This window comes from Histoplasma capsulatum, genomic scaffold (genome assembly GCF_000149585.1).
Source record: "Histoplasma capsulatum NAm1 scaffold_1 genomic scaffold, whole genome shotgun sequence".
In the NCBI taxonomy this organism is placed as follows: Eukaryota; Fungi; Ascomycota; class Eurotiomycetes; order Onygenales; family Ajellomycetaceae; genus Histoplasma; species Histoplasma mississippiense.
In genome coordinates, this window is record NW_001813982.1 from 5,359,737 (window position 1) to 5,382,849 (window position 23,113).

Sequence of the window (23,113 nt, forward strand, 5' to 3'; positions counted from 1 at the left end):
CATGAGACAATTTGACAAATACTATTGACTGTCATCTGGGCCCATCACAGTCACCAGCACAGGGGTAAAAGAACATGGTAGTTAAATAAACGACGAGCAGCAAGCTAGAGTAGTACTCAAATTCGCCGAGTTTTGCAAGAGTTCCTCTTGCTGTTCGGCCCATGCAGCGATGTCGTTGACAAAACGGCGAGCAATGCCTATTTTTACACCATTCTCAACAAAGAAATTTGGGTTTTGGTCATCGAAAATCTGCTCAAGATCAAGGCAATTTTCCAGTGCAATACTGCATGCTTTTCGAATCTCCGCCTTGTACGTGTCGCTAGTGACATTTAGTTCCTGCCACTTGCTGTACTCCTTAACAGCATCATCTCGTGGGCCAAGGATATTGGGACATTCACGATAAGGAGTATTCATGTCTGCGGATATGGCTGGTGTTTGTGTTGTTGACATGGAGGTTTGAGGAGACTGAGTGGGTAGGAGATTGATGTTAATAGGATAGGGGTTGTTAGGTGCAAGGGTATTGCTACCCCTTGACTGCCCTTTTTCCAGTCTTTGCTGCTCCTCTTTATGGAGCTGCTCGCGGATCGCATCGGGAACATCACTGTGGGTCTCGAGGATGCCTTCGTTATCCACATACCTGATAAGCTTTTTTAGGTGATGTGGTCCAAGCTTATAGTGCTTCTTCCCATTGGGATCCTGCCAGCAGTATTGCCCTAGGTGGCTTGGTGGCCCAGGACAACGCATCAACTTGTACAGATGCTCCTGCAAAAAGTTTTGTCTCGCCCTACTAAGCACTAAAAACGCCACAATTTTCTTCTGAAATACGCACTGAAATTAATACTGAAGATCCTGTATCTCATTCTTTTATTATCATTCAAATTAATAAGTAAGTTACAGTGTAATTAGTGAAGTCTTCCTTCCTTATATTCATTGCCACCTTCTAACTCTATAACCTTCTTAATATGAACAGGAATCCGCTCTATCCAAGCCTGAATCTGCTCCTGTGGTAGATCCCTCCATGTTCTTTCCCATATTGCTATAGCTGCTGCCCGGTTCTGTGGAGCTCCTTTGACAGTTGTTTTTCGTTTCATCCAGGTCCAAGCAGGTTCAATCGTATTGAGATCTGGGGAATTCGCACACCAGAGCATCCGTTGAATGTGATGAATCTCATATATATGATGTTGGATATAGTGATCATGAGCAGGAGCTCGATCCTCCTGGACAATGGTATTTGGACGTTCCTTTTCACACTCATTGGCAAAGGGAAAGAGCTTTGGAAGAAGGATTTTGACCTGATATCGATACCAATCAATTCCATTACTTTTGCCACGGGATAGCTTGCCTGTCTCTTTCTTCCACTTCCATATTGGTTGAGGTCCTGGCAGTTGACGAAGGTTTAAACGTCGTATTCCATTTTGAAGCTCCCATTCTGCTTTCTTGATTGGTTCCATCATTTCATTAAGAGAATCTATATCCTTTACTGACTGAGCCTTTTCTTGAGCAGTTTCCGGACTCCAGCAGTGACAGGGACCCTTTTTATCATATGAGAAACAACCCCAGAATATGAACTCTGAAGACCCCTTCCATCGCTCGCGTATGCAACTTCGAGAGAATCTTTCCTTGGAGGTTCTCCAAATTCGATATCCTCCACGGCGATGAAGCAATATAACAGATGTCTCATCTGACCATATAACTCTTTTCCAATCTTCTAGAGTCCAATCTTGATGATCTAGACACCACTGAAGTCGTTCATGTTTCATTTTATTGGTCAAGCCAGGTTTTCGAGTAGGTTTGGTCTTTTTCATGCCTGCTTTTCGCAAGATCTTCCATACAGTGTTGGGTGCAATATTAAAGCCCTCCTCACTGAGCTCAAGAGCCATATCAGCACAGGATTTCTCCCGTCCATATCGATTTCGGCGCACCTTCGCTAATACTTGCTCTCAAATAGGAGAAGTCTGTTTTGTAGGTCTGCCACTGCGGGGGGCATCTTGAAGGAATTCATCACGGATAGTAAGATAGAGGAGATCAGGGTTGAAGCCACGTTCAAGAGCTCTGGCATATATACGGTTGATTTGGCGAGCAGAGAGATTTGTAATATTCATGATCTCAGTGGTAGTTTTTGCAATATAAGGTGATTTGAGAGCCACCACGAGCGCCCGAGTGGCGATATCAGTATTGGGAGCCATGATTGAAAGCAGCACTGATGATGAAAAGATAACAAACTGAGGCAATAGAAACTAGGTGGGAGCCTCTTATATTTTAAATGAGGGGTAGTTTTATTACATTTTAATACTGTGGTGGTGCTCACTATCTAATATAGCGGTTTTTTAATTATCTTGGCGAGACAAAATTTTTTGCAGCGGCTTCTGTATATTACCCGTGGGAGGCTGCCCGCACGGGCCATCGCCTGCCATTGAATGGGAGGGTTCCGATGTACAAAAATAAACGTGGGTGGAAGCCAAGGTTTGGATTGGGGAAGACTAACGAGGATTGGCGGAAGCCTGCGGTCCGTCTATTAAAAGCAATTACGGTAATATTTCCTACTGTACAGCACAAGAAAGACATATCCAGCTTCTACATTATTCGAAGTTCCACTAACCCCGTAGATCCTGTTCTGTGCATGCAGTTATGGCCTGACCGTTCGGGGTCGAAGAATGTCTAGCGACTCATCTCAACTATATATCTATAGATGGGTTTCTATGTTAATTTCTTAATGACGGCTTTTCTTCGCTACAAGAACTCCACTCAAGCAGACGATATAGAGACGCGATCGGTCACGCGTACACGTTGTGGACTATGAGCGCGTGCCCCTGAAATTCTTCAACGCCATCCAGCGCATCCGGGCACGACGGGTGAGGGCACCAGAGCAGAGTGTCGGGGTCAAGGTAGGGGAGGTGGCAATTTTGGACATGTCTTCGAAGGTGGTCGGGTCGTGAAAAGGAGTAAATCCGCGCGGAGTGTGGCAGCTGGCTATCTCCGAGACAGAAGAGACACTGAGTACCCGGACATGAGATGGGAAAGGTGTCCGCGTCAATGATGCCGTCGAACGTAATATCGACTCCAGATTCGGCAGATGAGACTCTCCGCTTGCGCGGCCCCTCGCGTAGGCTGCAGAGTGAAACCCAATCCTGGCTTGTTTGCACTCGGCGGATATAAAGCTCGTGCTGGTCTTCGGTTCGACAGTCTGACGAGCGGAAGAGATTCCGAGCGAGCCGCGCTCGCTCCTCGAATACAAATTGGACCTTGTCCTCATCGTCCATCTTGAGCTCCTCGCTAATAGACAATCCTAGAAGTTGCCTCTCGATCTCGACCGTGTCGATGGTTGCGAAGAACTCCTGCCTCATATCCTCAAACGCCTCGCGGTGGAGGGTTTGTTTCTCGGCCCTGATGGTATCCCCAAGCTCTGTGTACTCGCGATGCAGCGCTGTGCCTTTGGATTTTGGAACCGAACCGTGCTTTCTCTCGATAAGTTTACGCAAAGAACGCTGCCGGTCACACAGCTTGACGAGCTGGGGATCCCGCTCGATTGCCTCCTTCTGCTCATTGCTAAGTTCCTTCGGAGCACGAGGATCGCGTGTGAGGCTGAACCTTCCAACAGCCTGGATGATGGACTCTCGGGCAGGGCAGCCAAGGTAGGCGGACTGCACATCCCGCTTGACTTTTACTGATATATAGTAGCGTTCGAAGATATCCGCTCGGGAATGGCCCATGACTTGGTTACGCTCACTGGTAGTTGCAATAGCTGGGTATGGAAACATCAGAACGCCGTTGGGTGAAAGTGTGGAGATGCCGATAATAATACTCACTGTCAACCGCGTTGGCGGTTCCTCGCCTGATACAATACGGTGTCAACTTGTGCTCGAATCCTGCATTGCGTCCCAGGCGTTGGAGATACTGGTTGAATGTGTCATAGGGCAGAGCTTTATCTGGAGAGATCCGAATCCCCTCTGCGGTGTGTACGGCTCGACGGAACACGGGGATATTGAGCATGTGGGGTTTCCATTTTAGATGCAGGCTGTTACGGGGCGCCATAACCCGAATGCGGAGCACATCTTCAACCGAGTTGATGCCTCTTGCGTCGAATGCATCATCAGCCAGCGCCAGGGCAAGGAAGTGGGAGACAGGACAAAGCGCGAGATTGTCGTCTCGTTCGTGGAAAATATAGGTTGTCCTGTCCAAGTGAGTTTTTGGAAGATAAAATGCCAGACAGGTAGAGCTCACGGTTGTGACTTGTTCCGCTTCCCCTTCATGAACATAAGAGATACTTCCATCACAAGTACATGCCGGTCCGGCTGATCTGGATTGGGAATCACACGCAGCACAATATCCTTATAGCAGAGGGCATCATTGGAACCGCGGAGACAACCACTCTCGATGAGTGCTCCGGGCCGCGTTGAGGTGTAGGCGATAAACAACATGAGCAGTGGATTCTGCACGGTATATCGTTCATGGGTAACGGATGCTGTATCCAGACACCAGTGGTAGTGGAGAATGGCCACAAGGTCTTCCACACTCACCACCGGTTTGTAATCAATCGACAGGTCCAAATCGTACTCATCGGTCAAAGGACCCAGGATGAACTAATACTGCGAATTAGAAAAGGGGAGACCGATGTTTTGGGCTGGGGCTCTACCTCGCTGATTAATTCGCCCACCAACTCATCCACCTTTCGACCTGTCTCCCTCTTAAAGAGCAGTCGAAGGAATTTCCATTCAACCCAAATCGTACTCTGTTTGGTGATGTTGAAGTTTTTCAATCTCCAATCGGCATAGACTCGGAAGTTCTCGTCCACACATGCGGAAAGGTGAGAGCGGGCGTCGACCCCCATAAATGAACAGTGTCTTCACAAGAGATGTCAGCAGATTCCACCATGGATCCGATATGCATGAGGCTCACCGATCCCAGAAACGCTGAACACGATTGATGGCAATAATTGTGGCATCGGCATATTTCTTGCCTGTGACCTGGAATCGAGCCAATCTGACGGTATCTCTCGCGCGGTATTCATCTGGGGTGAGCTCCTCGACTTTCTTCTTCCGGGCACGTCGGCTCTCCTTGGTGGGTTTGGAGGGTTTCCATAAGCAAGTCCATTGGGAAAACATGTCATTCGTATAATAGGAGGAAGCGGAGAAAGTAACTAGCACAAGGAGACTGGAAAGGAGCAGCGTAAATAAGTGGATGCGAAGGCAGTAGAAACAGTATCACTGAGAGTGAACGAAGGAAATGCTTCAACGGAGCAGAAGACATTGAATTTATACATTGTGAGGAGTAGAGCATCACCGTCCTACAACGAGGCCGAGCATCGATAGCTTGTGGATACGACATCGCGACTATCGCTGTGTCTGAGGTATCCATGTGGAAAATGGTTGTTGACAGGCGTGAGGTGTGCTATTGAAATAAAAGCGGCGCAGGTTTCGCGTCACGTGTCCTGGAATGGGCTTAAAACAGCGTCGAAAATGAGATGCTCTGAGTGGCTGCACCCCCATCTTACAGACTATAGTTAATCTCCTCGTATTATATAAGCAAGTACATGCCTAGCCTTCCTCACCATCATCATCCGCCAACCATCTCCACCAACGTTCGTCCTTCGCATCCTTCTCCGAGCGCGGGTTCAATTTCCATACTGACAAATGATTGCTTTAATCGAAGCTTGTCATGTCAGAATACTGGAAGTCCACAGTAAGTTTGCTGTCTTTGTGCTCCACATCTCCCAAAAACTTTCCCTCGGCTCCATGGGCGCGTAGAAACTAACTCCAATCAAATTTTCCAGCCTAAATACTGGTGCAAGCACTGCAAAACCTACGTCCGCGACACTGCCTTCGAGCGCACCCAGCACGAAGCCACAGGCAAACACCAGGGTAACCTCAGGCGCTTCCTGCGCGATATCCACCGCAACAACGAACGCGACGAGCGAAAAAATCAACAAGCGAAGAATGAAATCGAGCGGCTGAAGGGTGTTGTCTCTGGATCGTCCAAGACAGGAGACCAACAACAGCGCTCACCATGGAAACATGGGCTAGGGGCTGGTTCAGGCGCAGGTCCAGCCACAGGTGCAAATGCGGAATCGAGTACATCTCTCTCTGTAAACGCAGAGCAGCGGAAGCGTCAACTGGCACAACTAGTGGAGCTTGGAGTTGCTATCCCGGAGGAGTTTAGGCCAGATTTGGCGCTCGCGGGGGATTGGAAAGTTGTTGAAGAGACAACAGCGGAGGAAAAAGGGCACGAGCAGGATCCTATGGCTGGGTTGAATATTGGCGTCAGGAAAAGGAAGTTTGAAGGACAGGAGGAGGAGGAGGCTGCAGGAGAGACGGTGATGAGGAAAGGGTGGGGATCGACGACAAGGGCGTTCCCTGATGATGGGAAGGATATTGACGCTTTGTTGGAACGGGCGACGGAGCTGAAAAGGAAGGGGCCAAAGATGGAGACACCAGATGTTAAAGCGGAGCGGGAAGGCGTTGTCGACGGCAGTATCGGCATTGCGACCAAGAAGGAGAACCCAGCCGCTAATGATGGGGATGTTCCTCCGATTAAAAGAGAGGAAAGAGGAAATGGGTCGACGATTGCTGTGACCAAAGAGAAAGGGGATGCGAAGGATGTATCGCGATCGGCTTCAGAGACTTTGGGGAAAACTTCTGAGGGCATCGTACCTGCCGTGGTTTTCAAGAAGCGCAAACCGAAGCATGCCAGGTGATTTTATTAATCGACTGGCTACGTAACAAAGTTCTCATATCTCTATTTATTTGGATGAAATTGACCTCCATTCCCCGGTCAAAGATACTACTACATGCCCGTACCTCCATGGTATATATCGGCAATGGGGCTAGAATCCCATAACCTGGGAACGTGTCAACGGCGCTTCGATTGCCCACTCCTGAGCTATACGGCTCGACTAGACGCCTCCCTATTGTAAAAAACGCAAGACAGTTTTCGAGCTTTCCTTGTGTATGACAGCGAACTAACCGGTCCACCTAATACCGTGCGTGGAAGAGCACCTACTCGTCCCCTGCATGCGTATGGGGATCCCTAAGTGGAATAAGCGTGCGCGCAGGAATGAAAGCCCATCTTTGAGCAAGGGCAATCACATATTTGTGAACGAATGGATGAAGCACTTAACTCCACTGCAAGCTTCTGCTAGAGTTTGTCATTATAGTGCTTTGAGCACCTCAGCAGCTCGCCAATTTGCTAATTTAAGAATCCAGGATATATAAATATATTGTAAAAAAAAAAAGTAACAACTGTTTGGACGCAATTAGATACTTGTCGTCGTATTTTGAAGTTGTTGAGATAAGTTCTGTTTCAACTCGAAGCCTGAAAAGTAGGTTCGCCCACATAGTTGATATTTAATTAATTCCTGCCCAGCCAAACCATAACCGATGAAACCATAGATAAAACCATTTGCCCTTGCAGATATACAGAGCAGCTGTCGTTGTCCCTTCCCTTCCACTTCCTCTCTGCCTTCGTCAAAAATTGCCACTTGGGTTTTTCTTTGCGATCTCTAGCCAGCTAAGTTAATTGGTTGCTGTAACGATCTGCTGCCAAATATTGACCGTCGCCCGCCGTACTCGCCGCGGTAGAATATCCCGCTGTGGACACAGATCAGAACTTCTGTGGTCAGAAGTTGCTTCGACCGGCTCACCTTTGTCCTTTTTCGCTTATCTCGGATCTATTTTCCCCAGGTACGTTGGTCCATAGAGACAGGAGGCTGCTGTGACTTGGCTTCTCGCTTGAGCTGCCCGCTTCTGACCTTCCATTCTCCTGGCCCCAATCATTATCTATCCAGCGAGGTCCATTTCCCTCCATCCCATTGCCCCTTTCCCTGCTATCGCTGCAAATGGCCTGTCGCGTTATTGGTTGTCCGCTGGTTGCTGCTTTTTGCTCCTGTGTTTTAATCATGCCGACTCAGCCCAGCTGTCGCGATCGAGCGCGTTCTTTCGCATTTTTTCCGCGATTGGGAGCTGGCCCCCAGTAGTTGGTTTGCGCCCATGGTTATATCTTGCAGATAAGTCTACTGATGGCTACCCAAATTCGAGCACTGGATGACGTCTGCCTCCACTTGATGTCTTGTTAGTTTTCTGTGTATGATTGACTTCCCGTGGCAAGCCTCCTGGTTGCGATCATATCCTTACGGAAAACATTCAGAAATGCTGCAGCTTCATCGCCCAACATCAAAATGCTATCTGTCACATACAATTTTACTTCTAGGCTCATATCTTGTTATTATTATATGCTAACTAATAGATCGCGTTGCAGTGTATGGAGCCTCAGATCCCATGTGCGACAAGTTAATCGGAGTTCGAATCAGTGCGCCCAGCGTTTTCCCTCCACATCCCACCGTCCTTTCGAGCCTCACTTGCCCAGTGATAAAAGTGCATAGTGTTATAACCACCCTATAGACTGTTGCGACTGTATCCATCGCTACTGGACGTATAGGTGGTCAACCTTACAGCAAGAGAGTGTTGTGTCCTGGCAGGGTCTGCGCAAAATGTCAGACACCGTGCCACCTCCCACAGGGCCTTCAACAACGGACACAGCTCCACAAAAAGAATCAGATCCATCCCCAAATCATCACAATCCAGCTGCTACAGCATCAGCGTCTTCTGCCCCTAGCCAAGATGCCCCACCTACACCGAATCCGCTCCTCAACCCCTCTCCCTCAACCCACTCACCACAGATGCAACCTCCAGACCCGCAGCCACCGCAACAACAACACTTATCGCAGCATATGGATCCCGTACACCAGCTTCAGCATTACCAGCCTCCATCAGCGAATTCGCAGGCGATGATAAACCAAAACCCACTAAGTCTGCCTCCAATTCAATCAATTGAAACCCATCACCAAAATCACCAGATTCCGCAGGCCCATTCGCAAGCGTCCATCTCCTCTGCGATAAATGCTCCAATGAACATGCCCCCACCGAATATCCCCCAATACTATGCTCTCGCTGGAGCCATTCCCGGTCCCGATCCGTATCCAATAACGGGTGAACCAAACCGAGGGTTGTCTAGTGGTCGACACAAAAAGGAAGTTAAGCGACGGACGAAAACGGGTTGTCTTACCTGCAGGAAACGAAGAATAAAGGTAAGAATAGCATTTAATTAACAACGTAAATTCTACACAGACGAATGTGTTGTAAAATAAACGAATGCAGCGTTGGCAGAGGGAATTCCCCCCCCCTTTTTTTTGTTGTCTGTCCTTCTGCTCCCCCGCATTAATCACTGCGTCGATGCTCGCTTAGAGCGTCGCTAAACGAAAGCTACATCAGCCTCCCCGCATTACTCTCTTTTCCAAGGAGCTTTGAACCTCCTTTGACAAAAGTTCATATTCACTTGACACACTGTGTGGTTTTATCCCCGCCATCGTCCCCGCACTTTGCTTCCCTACCTTGTGGTTATCTCACCGTGCGCTTTTATCTACCCCTCTCTATTTATCTCACGGCTAACTGGAGCTACTTGGACCGCATACAGTGTGATGAAAGACATCCCGTTTGTAGGAATTGTGAAAAAAGCAAGCGCGATTGTCTTGGGTACGATCCGGTGTTCAGACCGCAGCCAGGCCCGACAACTCTGCAGCCTGCGCCGTCGCAACCATCGTTACTCGGATCTCCTCAAGGCAGCCCCTCGTATACCAGTGTTCATAACTCCCCAACCGGAAGCCAGTCTTTTGCGCATCCATCCTTACCAACAACAAGAGCATCATCTTCATTTTCAGCTCATCAGTTCGATTACGGAACAAACGCAATTGATCCAGCCTTAGAAGGAGCCGTGTCACCAAAGGCCGGTACGCATAACACAAGCGAAGGGGGCCAAACACCATCTTCAGTCATGTATGGGACTGAGAACCTAGAATGTAATATCTCTTCACGTTCAACCCAATTCCTCATCTTGTGCTAATTTTCCTTTTCTGTATAGTAAAACCTGTAAAGGTTGTGGATCTCCTTTCCGTTCGCGGACATCTCTCCCCAACTCCAGAAATCACAACAATCCCCGCATCACGAATCGAGGAAATCAAACTAGTCTACATCTCATATGCGGTTGCTATTGACAAGTTTCTCGAATGCACCTGGTTCGAAACGAAAGGGATGGTCCATCTCCTGGCCAACTCCCGCCTCTTATCATATTACTCCGCCCTTTTAGATGGTTTCAACGACCGCAATATCCATGACCCTGCCGTTCTGGCACGGGTCGAGAGTCTCGAGGCCTCCGTCATTTGGGAAACGTTAACATTAACCCGCGTCGCTCGTACCAAAGAACCAGACACGAACGGAAATGGGACCACAGCCAATACCACCGATGTCGAACTCTTATACGCCGTGAAACGACTAGCCGTTTTCGAAGCCCTGATAACCGGCACATACCTGGACACGAACCCGGTGAGTCTAGACAGCTACCCGGAATGCGATCCGGCACACAGACTCCCCGGCATCGGTAACCAGATAAAATCCCGCGAGATCGATTTTTGGGAATCCGTTGGCCGTTACCTTACTATCTCCGAGGACGAAGCAAATGCACAAAAACGAAAAGAGGAAGCTTTGGCAATGGCTCGTGGGCTGCTGGATACTTTTGAGAATCGCGATGTTATCTATTCTATCGTCATTGTGCGACATATTGCTAAATTCCAGCCGCGGAAACTAAAGCAGACAACTGCCAGCACAGATGAGAAGGATGCCGCCGCGAAGTTGTATGTTGCTGTTAGGTTCTTGGAGGACGAAAGCCATGGTAAAGGGACGAACCAGGTTATCAAGCGGTTAAGCGGGATGGTTGTCAAGTATTGGGAGGATCCACCAGGGGCCTCATAGTCAATTGGAGCTTTATATTTTATATTTTCTTCCATCTTCTTTTTTAAAGTTTAATTATATGAAAAACGGGTTATTCTCTCTTTTATCTTGTTTGCATTTCCTGTTTCAATTAATTATTTGGATGAATGGGTTGGTTGGGATGTGTTTTTCATCTTGATCGACTTTTTTTTTTTCTCTCTCTAACATACTTTGCTACTTATTGTTACTATTTATCCTGTATAACAACAACAATTGTTAAAATTTAGTGGTGAATATTTGATTTAGATTCTGATTTAAATTTTCTCCTGGCTATATGTTTCTGAGATTGGCATATTCGGTTGATAATAACTGACAACGCCAACACGACAGCAAGGCGTGTTCAGGAGTGCAGGATGCATCTCCCTGCTCCCCTTTCTCGTTTTTTCCTTTCTATCTCGGCCATGTCGCTCTATTTTGCAAATACGATATGTTTTATTATTGGCCTAATTGACAGCGGGTGAACGTAATAATTCAGTTGAACAATTGCGTATAATTAATTCGACAACTGCAGCCAGTGCAAGAAAGTGGATTGGCTTTGGGCACGGGCAACGACCAGTTCCCGCACCCTAACCCTTACCCCCTGCTCCAATTCGAGGTCTTATAAAAGAGAGAAAACGACAAGTTAAGATACATAGTTAGTTAAAGGAACGGCAATGATGTAATGGCAATTGGCCCGGGAAACTGTCAGCGCGTACACAGGGGGATATGGGAACATCGGCTAAATGCATCTAGCAAGTAATCCATGCATGCGCTGTACCTTGGAACAGAGGCTTTAACGTTGCATATCCAGATATAAATAATTACTATTATATAGGCAGCAGATGGCTAGTTAGTTATGTAGGAAATGCCTTTACAAATCAAAAATAATAAAAACAGCCCTTCCTCCCTTGTTCGCATAACGAAACCGCCCCAATGGGTATTTGCGTATTCGCTTTTTGGCACCTTCCTCCTCCATTTTATTTATAGCCGTATATTACTTAGGTGTATTATTATATAGTATACTCGGACAGGCGTGGGTGTTCCCCAAGAAGCAAAAAAAACAAAAACAAAAAAACAAAAAAGGATCGAAAAAATGTGAGAGTGCTATATAGCTGGGTTGAAGATAAATAAATACTGCATTTCACGATACCCGCGACATCTCTCCCTGTTCGGGAACGGGAGATTTCAACTTGCCCTTTTCAATGGCCTGGCGCACATTGTCGATCGCCCATTCTTCCATGGCTGTTTGGGTCTATACAACAGAATGTTTCAGTCAGTAACCGCGATCTCTGGTGTGGCCAGGGCGCCCCCCCCCCCCCCCCCCCCCTAAAAAAAAAAAAAAAAAAAAAAAAAAAAAAAAAAAAAAAAAAAAAAATCCTTTCCCTCGACAGTGTAGGTGCCCATATGCGGCACTAGCATGACATTCGGGTTGCGCAAGAGGCCCGGGTGCACATTGGGCTCGTCTTCGAACACATCTAGGCCGACAGATAGCACTTTGCCACTGTCCAGCGCTTGGACCATGGCATCTTCATCGATGACAGCGCCGCGGGCGGGGTTTACAACGACCACGCCTTGTTTCATCTTGGCGAATTCGGCATGGCTGATTATGTGCCGCGTGCTTTTCTGTGGAAAAATTCAGCAAATGGAAAAAAAAAAGGAATGGAGAGGGTTGTGTACAGTACGCGTGTGTGAAAAAGGCGTGGGGGAATAAAAGGGTAAATATTGTTGGGAAGGAAAATGCGGCGGGCTGAAATTCAACCAAGACAAAAAAGAAATAAAAAGAAAATACACCCACATTCAATGGTAAATTTAAACTAATCACATCGCTCCTCCCCAATAATTCATCAAAGGATACATATTCCGCACCGTCGGCAAGCTCATCACTCAGTTTTCTGCGGTTATGGTAGATAATCTCCAGTCCAAAGGCTTCCGCCTTCTTTTTCAAATTCCGACCGATTCCCCCCATGCCCAGGATTCCAAGGACTTTCCCTTGAGGGTCATGGCCCAGCTTTGGAGGCGGTTGGCCTTTCCATTTCCCTTCTCGCAGGGCCAGTATGCTTGTGTTAAAGTTGCGCAGTGCCCCAATTATCAAGAACATATTAACATCTGCGGTTGCGTCGTTGACGGCTGTTGGAACATTGGAGACTAGCACCGGTGGCGAGCGCGCGCTACAGGCATCAACGTCGATTTGGTCATATCCAGCTCCTGGGGGACGTTGTCAATATCGCGATTCCGCGGATGAGACAGGCGAGAACAAATTGGGTTGCAATAGCCACTATGTCATGGGAAAACATGGACGTGAATATTGCAAAAGTGATAAAAGGATGCAGAAACATACCGCAATGTGCAAGATATCTCAATGAATTCGGCAGCACGTTGACCAATTCCTCATCGACGAGGCCTGTGACGCTTGATGACTCAAAAGTCCGATAAGCCACGAGGACGCCATCGAGCTTGCCAGTGAGGCACTCCTGAATGAATTCGGCACGATTAGTGGCCTTTGTTTCAACAAGATCTGCAATATCTGCCAGACTGGCCCAAGCTGAATGGGCACTTTGGAGAGATAAACATGAAATAAACCCTATCAGCATATTCCTAAAGAGGTAAAATATATATATATATAGATATATATATCTGTAGGGGAAAGTTCTATGTATCAAATGGGTACAAATTGTGGCGTGGTTAAAGTGAAGTATACCATCATGGACAAGTCTAGCAACATAATTCCGTGCAAATGTAGAGATCGATATTGCCAATTGTCCATCGCCAGAGGAGGGACCGCAGCCAGGGGAGATGGGGATTGCAAAAGACTCACTGGTCTATCTTTCCCAGAAGCAGCGCCTTCGGCTTGCTGTTGGAACCCATAACAATTAGATTGTGGACTTAAAAGAGCTTGCTTCTATTTTCTATCAGTTAGTGATGGCTATGCTAATGATGGTGAAAAGAAATAACACGCTGTACTTAAATATCTATGGAAGTTGCTTTACATCCAGTTGATCTGCAGCCGGCGGTAATTTATATAAAACTGGGCGCCCTGAATCACCGACCTGCAACGGGATATGGTGTGGTCCAGGCACGGGCAAGATGTCGGCGGCGAGGGCCGCTTAAGAGTCGGCTTGTAAATATAAACTTTATAGAAGTTTTAGTTTATTCAACTCCGCTACGGGGTTCGGCACGAAATATATACGAGTACCTAAAGAAAAGCAAAAGAGAAAAGGCCTGCATGGGACCGCATTATTTTTTGCAGCTGGGTCCTGATCTGTCAGACAAAATGAATATGGTTCTGACTGGAAATCTGTTGGGAAAAGGGAAACGGTGGATATCTACTACTGGTACTATCTCCAACGGCTGGCACGATTTGTCCATATCCATTGTTCCCCACATCGCGGAGAGTGGCAACACATTGGTGGGATAAGCACAGGGTCCTATTGCTAAAGCAGTTATTAAAGCCCTTAGAATCCTGTCTCGTTAATATTGTAGTCCTATATATTTTCCCTGCGGTAATTGTGAGATATTTATCGGCAAAAGACAGGGTATTCGGCCGAGCGAAAGGGATCTCTGGTCTGGGATGGCTCCAATTGCAAGTGAAGATGGGGTGGAATAGGTGGCTAGATATGTATCTTGCCTTGATACACGTCGAGCATATGCATGAGATGTTGCCGGCATGAAGATAAAAAGGGTCGATATGCCCGACCAGCTCGATATCTCGAAACATTCCCGAGTATGGCTCCAAGAATAAAACACCATTTTTGATGGCCACCAATCCACGTTGTCTTATGCGCGGCAAAATAGTATATGAACAAATGGAGACGAAGAAAACTGCCACCTCAAATCCAACTCCCAAACCATTCATCCCTCCGTCAACACCCTTGTCCAATCAAACTTCCTCCACCGTGTTTTAAACCCATCAACTCTCCCATCAGTTCCCTTGCGCCACCGTCCTTGCCGCTTAATTATATCCGGCTCCAGATCCAGCATACCACCTATAACTTCCCTGGCAAACAGATCCCCACGTGGCCACCGATTGGTATCCTCCACAATATGCCCCAGCCCGCCATCCAATTCAAACCATACGTGAAAATACGGCATCTCCTTCGCAATGGTGCGGCGGAACGCTAACTTCCCCATTCCCGCGCGCGCCTGTGCCAGGGTGTCGATCAATTTCTTATGCTGCGTCCACTCCTCGTCAGCGGCGAGAATGGCTTCCTTGAAGAAAGCTGGGGAGGTCTCGCCAAGAGCGTAGGGGAGAGGAACGACTTCCATCGCGGCGTGGCGGCGGCGTTGTGGTTGTGCTGCGTTCTCATAGAAGATTACATCTCGCCCTTGATCGTGATACATGCGCGTCAGGCTTTTCATGAAGTTTCGGATCTCTTCCCATTCGTCGTCGTCGCATTCGAGGAGATTGCTCCGGTGTTGGATCGGGACGATGCAGGCGCTCCCCTCACAGAGCTCAGGTTCTGTGGGGAGAGTGAGATATACTCTCGTTGCCAATGACACCACGGGGGCGAGGGGAGGTGTTTCTGTGTCTTCGTGGTAGCAGAGTGGGCAGCTATCGAGGATGCGGTTCATCTTTTGGAATTCATTGATCGCGGTATTTTTTATGTTGATATCTGATTTTTGTACGCGTTTGGCGAGCTTCGCGGCATTCTCGTCCATATACTCAAGATCATTCTAGAGAGTAAAGAGTCGGAGGGTTAGAACTCATATCACCGTTTTGTGGAGAAATGTCGGGCGGGTATGATAAAATGAAAAATCTCACATCAAATTTTGCATCTTTCGCAATCCTCTCCGCAAACCGCTGTCCTTCGCCTCCAGCCTGACCACGGGTCCTACGCTCCTCTCGCACCATATCTTCAATGGTCATATCTTCATTTTCCTGCACTTGGCCTCTTTCATTTCCTCTCTTCGTATCCACTGGTTTAACTTCTCGCCGTTCTCCTCCAGCGAGCAGCCTATTGTCCATCACACCAAGGACCACCAGATCAGGATCCTTTCGATTGGCTATAGATGCAATTGCAGCATTATATTCCGCCTCTAGTTCTGCCGCATTCGGGGCCTTCCGTAGCTTTGCTTTCATCACCTGTGCCTTGAGCCTATTTAGATCCGTAGAATCGAGCTGTTTCGTCTGCTGTGGAATTAGAGGCCCGGATTCAACAGATTGCCTTGAATGCAACTGGAAACCACTTGGATCCTCATCTTCTTTGCGAGTTTGCCGTTCTTCTTTCTCCTTCAAACCCCTGTCGAGTTTTCTTTCCCGATAAAGCTCACCACTGGGCTTCTCTTTGCCAACATAGTCCTCACCATAAGTCTGTCTCCTCTCCAACTCAATTTCCTCCTCCCTCGCATCGTCAAAAGAACGCAGGTCCCCAAATCGCTCAATAGCAACATCCTCAACCCTTGCCCCCCTTTCCTTCGCCTGCCTGTATACAGCTTTCAGTTTCGTCATCCGCCATTGAGAACCAGCATCACCAAAAGTATAGTCCACGTCATGTTTAGCCGGCACACCCACATCTTTGCTATCAGGCTCCGGTTCTCCCTCTTCGTTGATATCATGTAAATGGCGATTAAGCTCTCTCTCATGCAATTTAAGCTCGTAATCCACCTGCAGCATACGTTTTGTTGATGGTTCTGACTGCTTAGGTTTGGGGCGCTGAACGTAGTCTATATCTAGTGCGGAGGGGGCTTCCATCCATGAATCGCGCTGTAGTCCTGTAGGCTCTTCTTTACGAATTGGTAGTGGAGATATATGTGAGGTCAACAGATCCGGCTCTCCCGCTTTCCCACTCTCTTCGTGCCTAGACCCGCGTTTCTGCGAACGATCGCTGTTCCCATCGCCGTTGCTGCTGGAGTGGCGGGAGCGTTTGTGTCTGTGTCCGTTTCCATTTTCGTCTTGGTAATTGCTGTGTCGGGAGGAGTGATGGCGACGGCTGTGGTGGTGAGAGGAGTGCCTATCTTTGTCTCTTTCTCGATCTCTGTCATTACCCCTGTCCCTATTCTTTTCCCTGTCCCGATATCTACCCCTATCTTTGTCTCTATGTCTGTGTCGGTCGCGGTCGCGGTCCCGGTCCCGGTCCCGGTCCTGGGATTTCTCCTGATGCGTTTCCTTGCTTTTCTCTCGCTCCCTTTTCTTCTGACTTGCAGCCAGCTCTTTTTCAAAATCATCCAAAGTCATATTTTTTTTTTATCCTGCAGGTAAAGATCGCAGACGTGGTTGATATTTCCAAATATTGGAGAGGTCTTATTTCCTCGTTAAGGAAAGGGATTGGGGCTGTCCCAGAGCTCCGGATGACGTTGCTTCGATCAATTTTCTCCTCGCCACAAAAAACATTTCTCCGCACTGTCAATATCCCCAACACTCAAAACTTACTTCTTCGCCAATACTAATTGCATACCATTGCCACTATATCCTGATCGTATACCAACATCAATAACCTGTCGAGGACAGCCCGCGACAATCATGGCGGGGCCCGTCGCCGTCGTCTGCGTTGGCATGGCTGGTGAGAATCAATAGAAACAGTCGCGAGTCCCATAACAAGTCCCCCCAAATACTAACTACAATGAATCCCCAGGATCCGGTAAGACGACTTTCATGCAGCGCATCAACTCATATCTACACTCCACACTCAAACCTCCATACGTCCTCAACCTCGATCCAGCCGTCCACTCCGTCCCTTTCGAAAGCAACATCGACATTCGCGACTCAATAAACTACAAAGAAGTCATGAAACAGTACAATCTAGGCCCCAACGGCGGTATCCTCACCTCTTTAAACCTTTTCGCCACAAAAATCGATCAGATAATATCTATATTGGAGAAGCGCACGCTTCCTCCCCCTGCCAGTTCAGATTCCAATGCCAACATCGATCCTACAAAGCCAAGCCAGACGCCGCGAAAACCCATTGAGCATATTCTCATCGACACGCCTGGGCAGATTGAAGTGTTTGTATGGAGCGCGTCGGGGAGTATCCTACTCGAGACGTTAGCCTCCTCGTTCCCAACCGTTATTGCATATGTGATCGATACCCCACGAACGAGCTCGACAAGTACATTTATGAGCAATATGCTGTACGCATGCAGTATACTATACAAGACCAAGTTGCCAATGATTCTCGTCTTCAACAAAACGGACGTAAGACGCAGAGTTGCAGAGTGGATGTCTGATTCGAAGCTTTCAGGCGCGTTGCGTGAGGAGAAGAAGCTGCGTCTTCCTGTGCTGATGGGGCGTGGCAGCATGGGAGGGGAAGTGGCTATATGGCTCATTTTGAATAGTATGAGTCTGATGCTGGAGGAATTTTATCGACATCTCAATGTGGTTGGGGTAAGTGCTATGACCGGTGATGGGATTGATGAGTTCTTTGAAGCGGTGGAGGAAAAGCGGCAGGAATTCGAGCGGGATTACAAAACTGAATTGGAGAGAAGGAGGAGAGAGAAAGAGGTGGCGAAGGAGGAGAGAAGGGAGACCGAGCTGGGGAAATTGCTTAGGGATATGAATGTTTCTGGTTCTGGGTCCCGCGATGGGCAGAAGCAAAGTCGGGAGCCGGAGACTGTGTCCGAAGCGGAAGATGATGAAGATTCGGATGAGTACGAGGACGTGAAACCTGGTGAAACTGAAGTTGACCAGAGGGACGATATTGGGCTTGAAGAGAGATATAAGCATGCCCTGGAGGAATCGGGCCCGGTTCTATCTGATCAGGAGCGGAGCTCTGCAAGATATTTACGCTCGAGTAATATTGGATGATAGGCATAATTGACTTGGATTACTCGATGTATTACTCTCTCAATAGTCACTTGAGTACTCCTTATCTAGCGCTCCACCAAGCTGGGAGCCATGTCAGGGGTTGAAGCACTCCACCTTAACTTGAAAATAAAAACAGCTTTTAGCATTGAATTTAACTTACGACAATAGGCCAGTAAAAAGAAGAATTAACAATAGAAACACCAGTGCGAATTGCTATTTTTCAAAAGTGTTTTCAGAGGAGATTTTCTGTATTGGGCTTCCTCACACCATGCAATGCTTCGGAGAAATGTGGAAAAGTGTACAGTTCAGAACTCAGCAAGATCTTGTCAAAATAGCCAAATGTACTTCGTGCTGTTATTTGCAGTTGGACTTGAGACGATGCCAGTATATACAATTGAATATTCTTCCGTAGTATATGACTATGTTTATTGTATTTGCCTCATGATGGTAGCTCTTCATGTTCCTGTTTGCTGTATGATGTCATACCTAAAGGAGCAATGAAGCTCTGATGACTTTTCCTGCCTTGGGGTTTAGATCTCAACTATCGACGGAAACACTGCAAATACCCGATTTATGGAGATATCTCGGAGAAAAACCTGAAAAGCGGCTGGTTCCTTCAGGAGGTATCCGTTAAATCAAACCCTTTCACCATATACGCAACGAGGCAACAGTTAAACTCTGTTGTTGCGTTCAACGATGGATGTATGTTGAATCGGTCTATACGAAGACTCGAATAGACTGAACGAAAGTTGACATCTGGAAATCCTCGCACAGGTCTTCTACGCATATACATACAGCACAGCGGCATGGCTAAGCCTGCAGGGCATTCCGCTGGTCGCAACTCCCAAAATGATCATCATGATTCTGCTCGATGAATCACGTCCACCTGCGAGTATGACCCCCACCCGGCTCTCCCCAGTTACCACTTACAAGATAGATAGAAGATAGATAGGAACAAGACGGAAATATTAACTAAACGTCGCAGTGCTCGAAATCTATTTCGCGCGGTGTTTCGGCCTAAGCCTCCTCGCCATCGCCGCCATGACCATCATGCTCACGGGCTCGATACCCCTCTCCTCATCCGCCGCATACTCTATCTCTACAGAAGGAGATGACCCTAAGGCACCCTACGCCGTGCCCACGATTCTCATGTCATCGATATTCCACGCCTCGTCAGCCTGCTACACATACGCCTGGTTCCATACGACAAGGCAGACGAGTTTTGCGCTAGCAATGGTGATGTATGGCGGGTTGGCGTCGGTGGGGCTGTGGTGTTTGTTGTTTGCTAGTAGTGATGGAAGGATTAGCAGGAGGACTGGGGCTGATAAGAGGACGTCGGGGTTCCCTTTTAAAAATGAGCAGGCGGATAAGAAGAGGCCGGGAAAGAAGATGCTCTAGGCCGAGACGAGGAGTTTGGAATCCAGGGTTCATCTTCATCATTTTTGATCCGCGATATGCTGGTCGACGAGATGCGAGCAGATCGATGGATTTGAATTATTTCCCATAACGACGTAATTGATAAAAGGCTTAGCTGAAGTGAGAGATGCCCGTTAGCGGGTGGGTTACTGGTATAACCATCAGAGCCGCGACCTTTGAGAGGAGATTGGGAACTATGTATTTAGATGATAACTGAGTTTCTGTGTCGAGTCCCAAGTACTGAACAAGAGCCCTCATTGTCTTATTTAAAAGTGACTTGACGAACAATCGTGGAAGAACTCAATCCAATAACCACATCCTCATCCTCAGCCTTTCATAACTGCATCTACGGAGTCACTCAGAAACTGACATCACTCCGTCATGGTGTAGAGGTAGGATATCCAGCGATGCACCCATCCAGCTGGAGCTTGTGAGGGCATCCGCCAAACCGGTTCGGGACTGAAACATTTAACCCAACCCAACAAAGGAACGACATCTCGTGCCGCTTCAATGCATTCCCAGCAACAAAGCTCCCCATAACCCCCGAATAAGCCTCGACTCTCCGCGCCTATTCTACCCCCTACACCCCCATCTCTCTGGACATCTGGTGAACGCGCATGGAGGATTCGGCTGTCCGGCTGCAGGACAACCTGCAGAGCCTCGACGCTGCAGAGGACATCCACGCGCTACACACATACCCCGGTCTGACCTCGAGAAGCAACCGCGACTTTGAAGCAGCAGCCGCTGTAGCAGCAGCAGACGCAGCAAGCGGCTCACAACCGTTCGATGCACTCCCGGCGGCGACAGCAGCTGTAGCTAATAATTTGCATCCGTCTACCGTTACCAGCCAAGATGGTGAGAGCTTTTTTACTTCCGCGACGCCGTTGTCTACTAGTATGCAGAAATGAAGGCATACAGCAAATCATAAAATATCTGGTAGCTGCATAATTAACTACTGGATCTGGTTTATTATTTCTTCTGCCACTAATTCTAACAAACCTATTCTTTTGTAGATTCTCTTCCCGAAAATCCAGCAACCCCTCAGTCATTACGGCGCCCTCACCAGCAGCAACAACAGCTAACACAAGCGCATCACCAACATCAGCTCCATCCCCCAAACAATAGTAATGGATTCCTCGAACACACAAACAGTAGCACGGTCGATATGCTGGATCATCTCCAGACATCTCTTCCGCCGCATCTCTTAAACCAGTTCCACGATGCAACCCCTCCTATGGGTGGCGGCGAATCGCCATTGTCGCCTGCTATTAATAAAGGAGAACCCTACTTTAAAAATATGAAATTAATTTCGAATCCGCCCGATCTTAAAAGATGGCGGGAGCGACTGTTCAATGTTGAGGATACGATCGTCCTCAGTGAAGAAGAGTGCGTTGGGCAGTCCCATGTACATGTACATGTTCATCGAAACACCTGGAGAAACCGAATCGTCACAAATCCAAAGAGAATTTGCTAATTCAAGTCCCCAATACGTTTAGATTCCAAACCTATTTCCCCCACATCGACAACGTCTACTCCCACCGCTCCACCCAGAAATATAAGCGCAAGCTCTTCGTCTCTCACTACTGGGACTGCCGTCTCAAGGGCCGACCACCTGGAACTCCCAAATCCCGCGACCCAAACAAAAAGAAGCGCAAGCGCACAGCCCGCGAGCGCGACCTCTGCGACGTCAAGATCAAAATCACAGAGTATCTGCCCGGAGCCCTGACTACGCCACCGGGTTTGGGCCCTTCCCTTCTCTCCATCAACTCGCCATCCCTTACAACCACGACCACTGCTTCGTCAGATATGCAGCCTGCGACCAGTATCAGCTTTCCTGGCTCTGCGGACCAGAGTAATGGCGCGCGACCCCATGTGGCGGGCCATCATCCTCAGTCGCAATCACAGTCACAACTGCAATACCCGTTCGGCGTTTTAGCGCCCAGTGCGACCTTGCCGGAAGGCCACCCTGGCGCTGCAGGTGCGAGGTACTATACAATTCAGAGGGTAAATGGGAATGGGGGCAATGGGAGGACGGGTGGAATTGGCGGGCCGCATCGACATACTTTGGAAGAAAGTGACAGGATTAAGAAGAACAGTGTGCAGAGGTATTTGCTGAAGGAGGAAAAGGAAAGGAAGAGGATTATGGTAAGTTTGAATTTTTTTTCTTTTTTTTTTTTTCTTCTCTAAATACTACTTTGTGTAAAATGACGGGTTTTCTTTTGTTGGTTTGGTGGTGTACCTATGTATTGCGTGGAATGGATACAATTGAATTGAGTGACGATGATGCACGTCATTTCTGCAAAATTTGCCAACTTTAAGCAAAAGGGGCGTATGCGGGTTGGATACTATTTTATTGTTCTCTTTCCCCATAGACAACACGCAAAACGTCTACGCCCTTCGCACGAAGCACGGTTTTATTATTCCCAAAAGATTTCGTTTCCGTTTTAAATGCTAGGCAAGAGAGGAGAGAGGTAAAAATGTCTGACAACATCCAAAAGGTACAGCAGAAAACATACCACAAAAAGGCCTCGGGCTCCGCTGCCGTAACGGTCAAAAAACACGCAAAAGAAGCAGACCTAAAGCTCTTCGGAAGTTGTTTCTGGTAGGTAAATAATTATAGAGATCGCCTTGACAATTACCCAACCTCCTCCCCATTCAAAATAAAGGAACTACCTCCGCTACCCACTTAATTTGCACACAGACCGAGGTTGTTTTTGTTTCGTCAATCACTAACACTCGAAACCTAACCTCTCATATTTTCATTGATTCACTAGTCCGTTCGTCCAGCGCGTTTGGATTGCCTTGGAGGTAAAAGGGATACCCTACCAGTACATCGAGATTGATCCGTACAAAAAGCCCGAGTCATTGCTGGAGGTCAACCCACGCGGTTTGGTGCCCGCCATCCGCCAGGGGAATTGGGGATGTTATGAGAGCACAGTTTTGCTGGAATATGTATGCCTTGCTTATATTCCCTTTCCCCCCTTCCTTTCCCCCTCCCCCCTCCCTCTTTTTTCCCCCCCCCCGTTCCTTCAACATAGGAAACTTGTTGTGCTAACCAGTCGTTCCTCGCTTTTTGCCGTGCCTTTTTAGCTTGATGAACTCGAAGCCAGTAATCCTCTCTTAAGGCCAAGAGATCCCCAACTGCGTGCCCATTGCCGTCTGTGGG

At 47.9% G+C, this 23,113-nt stretch overlaps 10 protein-coding genes across 10 annotated transcripts; 5 read left to right on the forward strand and 5 right to left on the reverse strand.

Moving 5' to 3' along the window:
* Positions 1-81: 81 nt before the first annotated feature.
* On the reverse strand, positions 82-1,451 carry HCAG_01512 (predicted protein; the record flags this gene model as incomplete). Its single annotated transcript, XM_001544415.1, has 3 exons — positions 82-794; positions 830-849; positions 946-1,451. The coding sequence occupies 3 exons, from the start codon at positions 1,449-1,451 to the stop codon at positions 82-84; spliced, it is 1,239 nt and encodes a 412-aa protein (XP_001544465.1).
* Positions 1,452-1,940: 489 nt separating this feature from the next.
* Positions 1,941-2,186, reverse strand: HCAG_01513 (predicted protein; the record flags this gene model as incomplete). The annotated part of the gene is made up of 1 exon (XM_001544416.1): positions 1,941-2,186. One exon carries the CDS (start codon positions 2,184-2,186, stop codon positions 1,941-1,943), a length of 246 nt encoding a protein of 81 aa, XP_001544466.1.
* Positions 2,187-2,671: 485 nt separating this feature from the next.
* HCAG_01514 (predicted protein) lies at positions 2,672-5,102 on the reverse strand (the record flags this gene model as incomplete). The annotated part of the gene is made up of 6 exons (XM_001544417.1): positions 2,672-2,675; positions 2,785-3,742; positions 3,807-4,171; positions 4,222-4,580; positions 4,634-4,841; positions 4,897-5,102. The coding sequence occupies 6 exons, from the start codon at positions 5,100-5,102 to the stop codon at positions 2,672-2,674; spliced, it is 2,100 nt and encodes a 699-aa protein (XP_001544467.1).
* A 260-nt stretch (positions 5,103-5,362) lies between these two features.
* On the forward strand, positions 5,363-6,691 carry HCAG_01515 (predicted protein; the record flags this gene model as incomplete). Its single annotated transcript, XM_001544418.1, has 3 exons — positions 5,363-5,383; positions 5,650-5,679; positions 5,771-6,691. 3 exons carry the CDS (start codon positions 5,363-5,365, stop codon positions 6,689-6,691), a joined length of 972 nt encoding a protein of 323 aa, XP_001544468.1.
* Positions 6,692-8,482: 1,791 nt separating this feature from the next.
* On the forward strand, positions 8,483-10,796 carry HCAG_01516 (predicted protein; the record flags this gene model as incomplete). The annotated part of the gene is made up of 3 exons (XM_001544419.1): positions 8,483-9,079; positions 9,466-9,778; positions 9,910-10,796. The coding sequence occupies 3 exons, from the start codon at positions 8,483-8,485 to the stop codon at positions 10,794-10,796; spliced, it is 1,797 nt and encodes a 598-aa protein (XP_001544469.1).
* A 1,138-nt stretch (positions 10,797-11,934) lies between these two features.
* HCAG_01517 (conserved hypothetical protein) lies at positions 11,935-13,658 on the reverse strand (the record flags this gene model as incomplete). The annotated part of the gene is made up of 5 exons (XM_001544420.1): positions 11,935-12,045; positions 12,183-12,416; positions 12,589-12,998; positions 13,132-13,388; positions 13,609-13,658. The coding sequence occupies 5 exons, from the start codon at positions 13,656-13,658 to the stop codon at positions 11,935-11,937; spliced, it is 1,062 nt and encodes a 353-aa protein (XP_001544470.1).
* A 984-nt stretch (positions 13,659-14,642) lies between these two features.
* On the reverse strand, positions 14,643-16,965 carry HCAG_01518 (conserved hypothetical protein; the record flags this gene model as incomplete). The annotated part of the gene is made up of 2 exons (XM_001544421.1): positions 14,643-15,464; positions 15,553-16,965. The coding sequence occupies 2 exons, from the start codon at positions 16,963-16,965 to the stop codon at positions 14,643-14,645; spliced, it is 2,235 nt and encodes a 744-aa protein (XP_001544471.1).
* A 285-nt stretch (positions 16,966-17,250) lies between these two features.
* HCAG_01519 (gro-1 operon protein 2) lies at positions 17,251-18,531 on the forward strand (the record flags this gene model as incomplete). Its single annotated transcript, XM_001544422.1, has 2 exons — positions 17,251-17,290; positions 17,363-18,531. 2 exons carry the CDS (start codon positions 17,251-17,253, stop codon positions 18,529-18,531), a joined length of 1,209 nt encoding a protein of 402 aa, XP_001544472.1.
* Positions 18,532-19,227: 696 nt separating this feature from the next.
* HCAG_01520 (predicted protein) lies at positions 19,228-19,929 on the forward strand (the record flags this gene model as incomplete). The annotated part of the gene is made up of 3 exons (XM_001544423.1): positions 19,228-19,233; positions 19,306-19,423; positions 19,517-19,929. 3 exons carry the CDS (start codon positions 19,228-19,230, stop codon positions 19,927-19,929), a joined length of 537 nt encoding a protein of 178 aa, XP_001544473.1.
* A 635-nt stretch (positions 19,930-20,564) lies between these two features.
* On the forward strand, positions 20,565-22,553 carry HCAG_01521 (predicted protein; the record flags this gene model as incomplete). The annotated part of the gene is made up of 4 exons (XM_001544424.1): positions 20,565-20,802; positions 20,961-21,333; positions 21,444-22,092; positions 22,446-22,553. The coding sequence occupies 4 exons, from the start codon at positions 20,565-20,567 to the stop codon at positions 22,551-22,553; spliced, it is 1,368 nt and encodes a 455-aa protein (XP_001544474.1).
* Between the last annotated feature and the right edge of the window lie 560 nt (positions 22,554-23,113).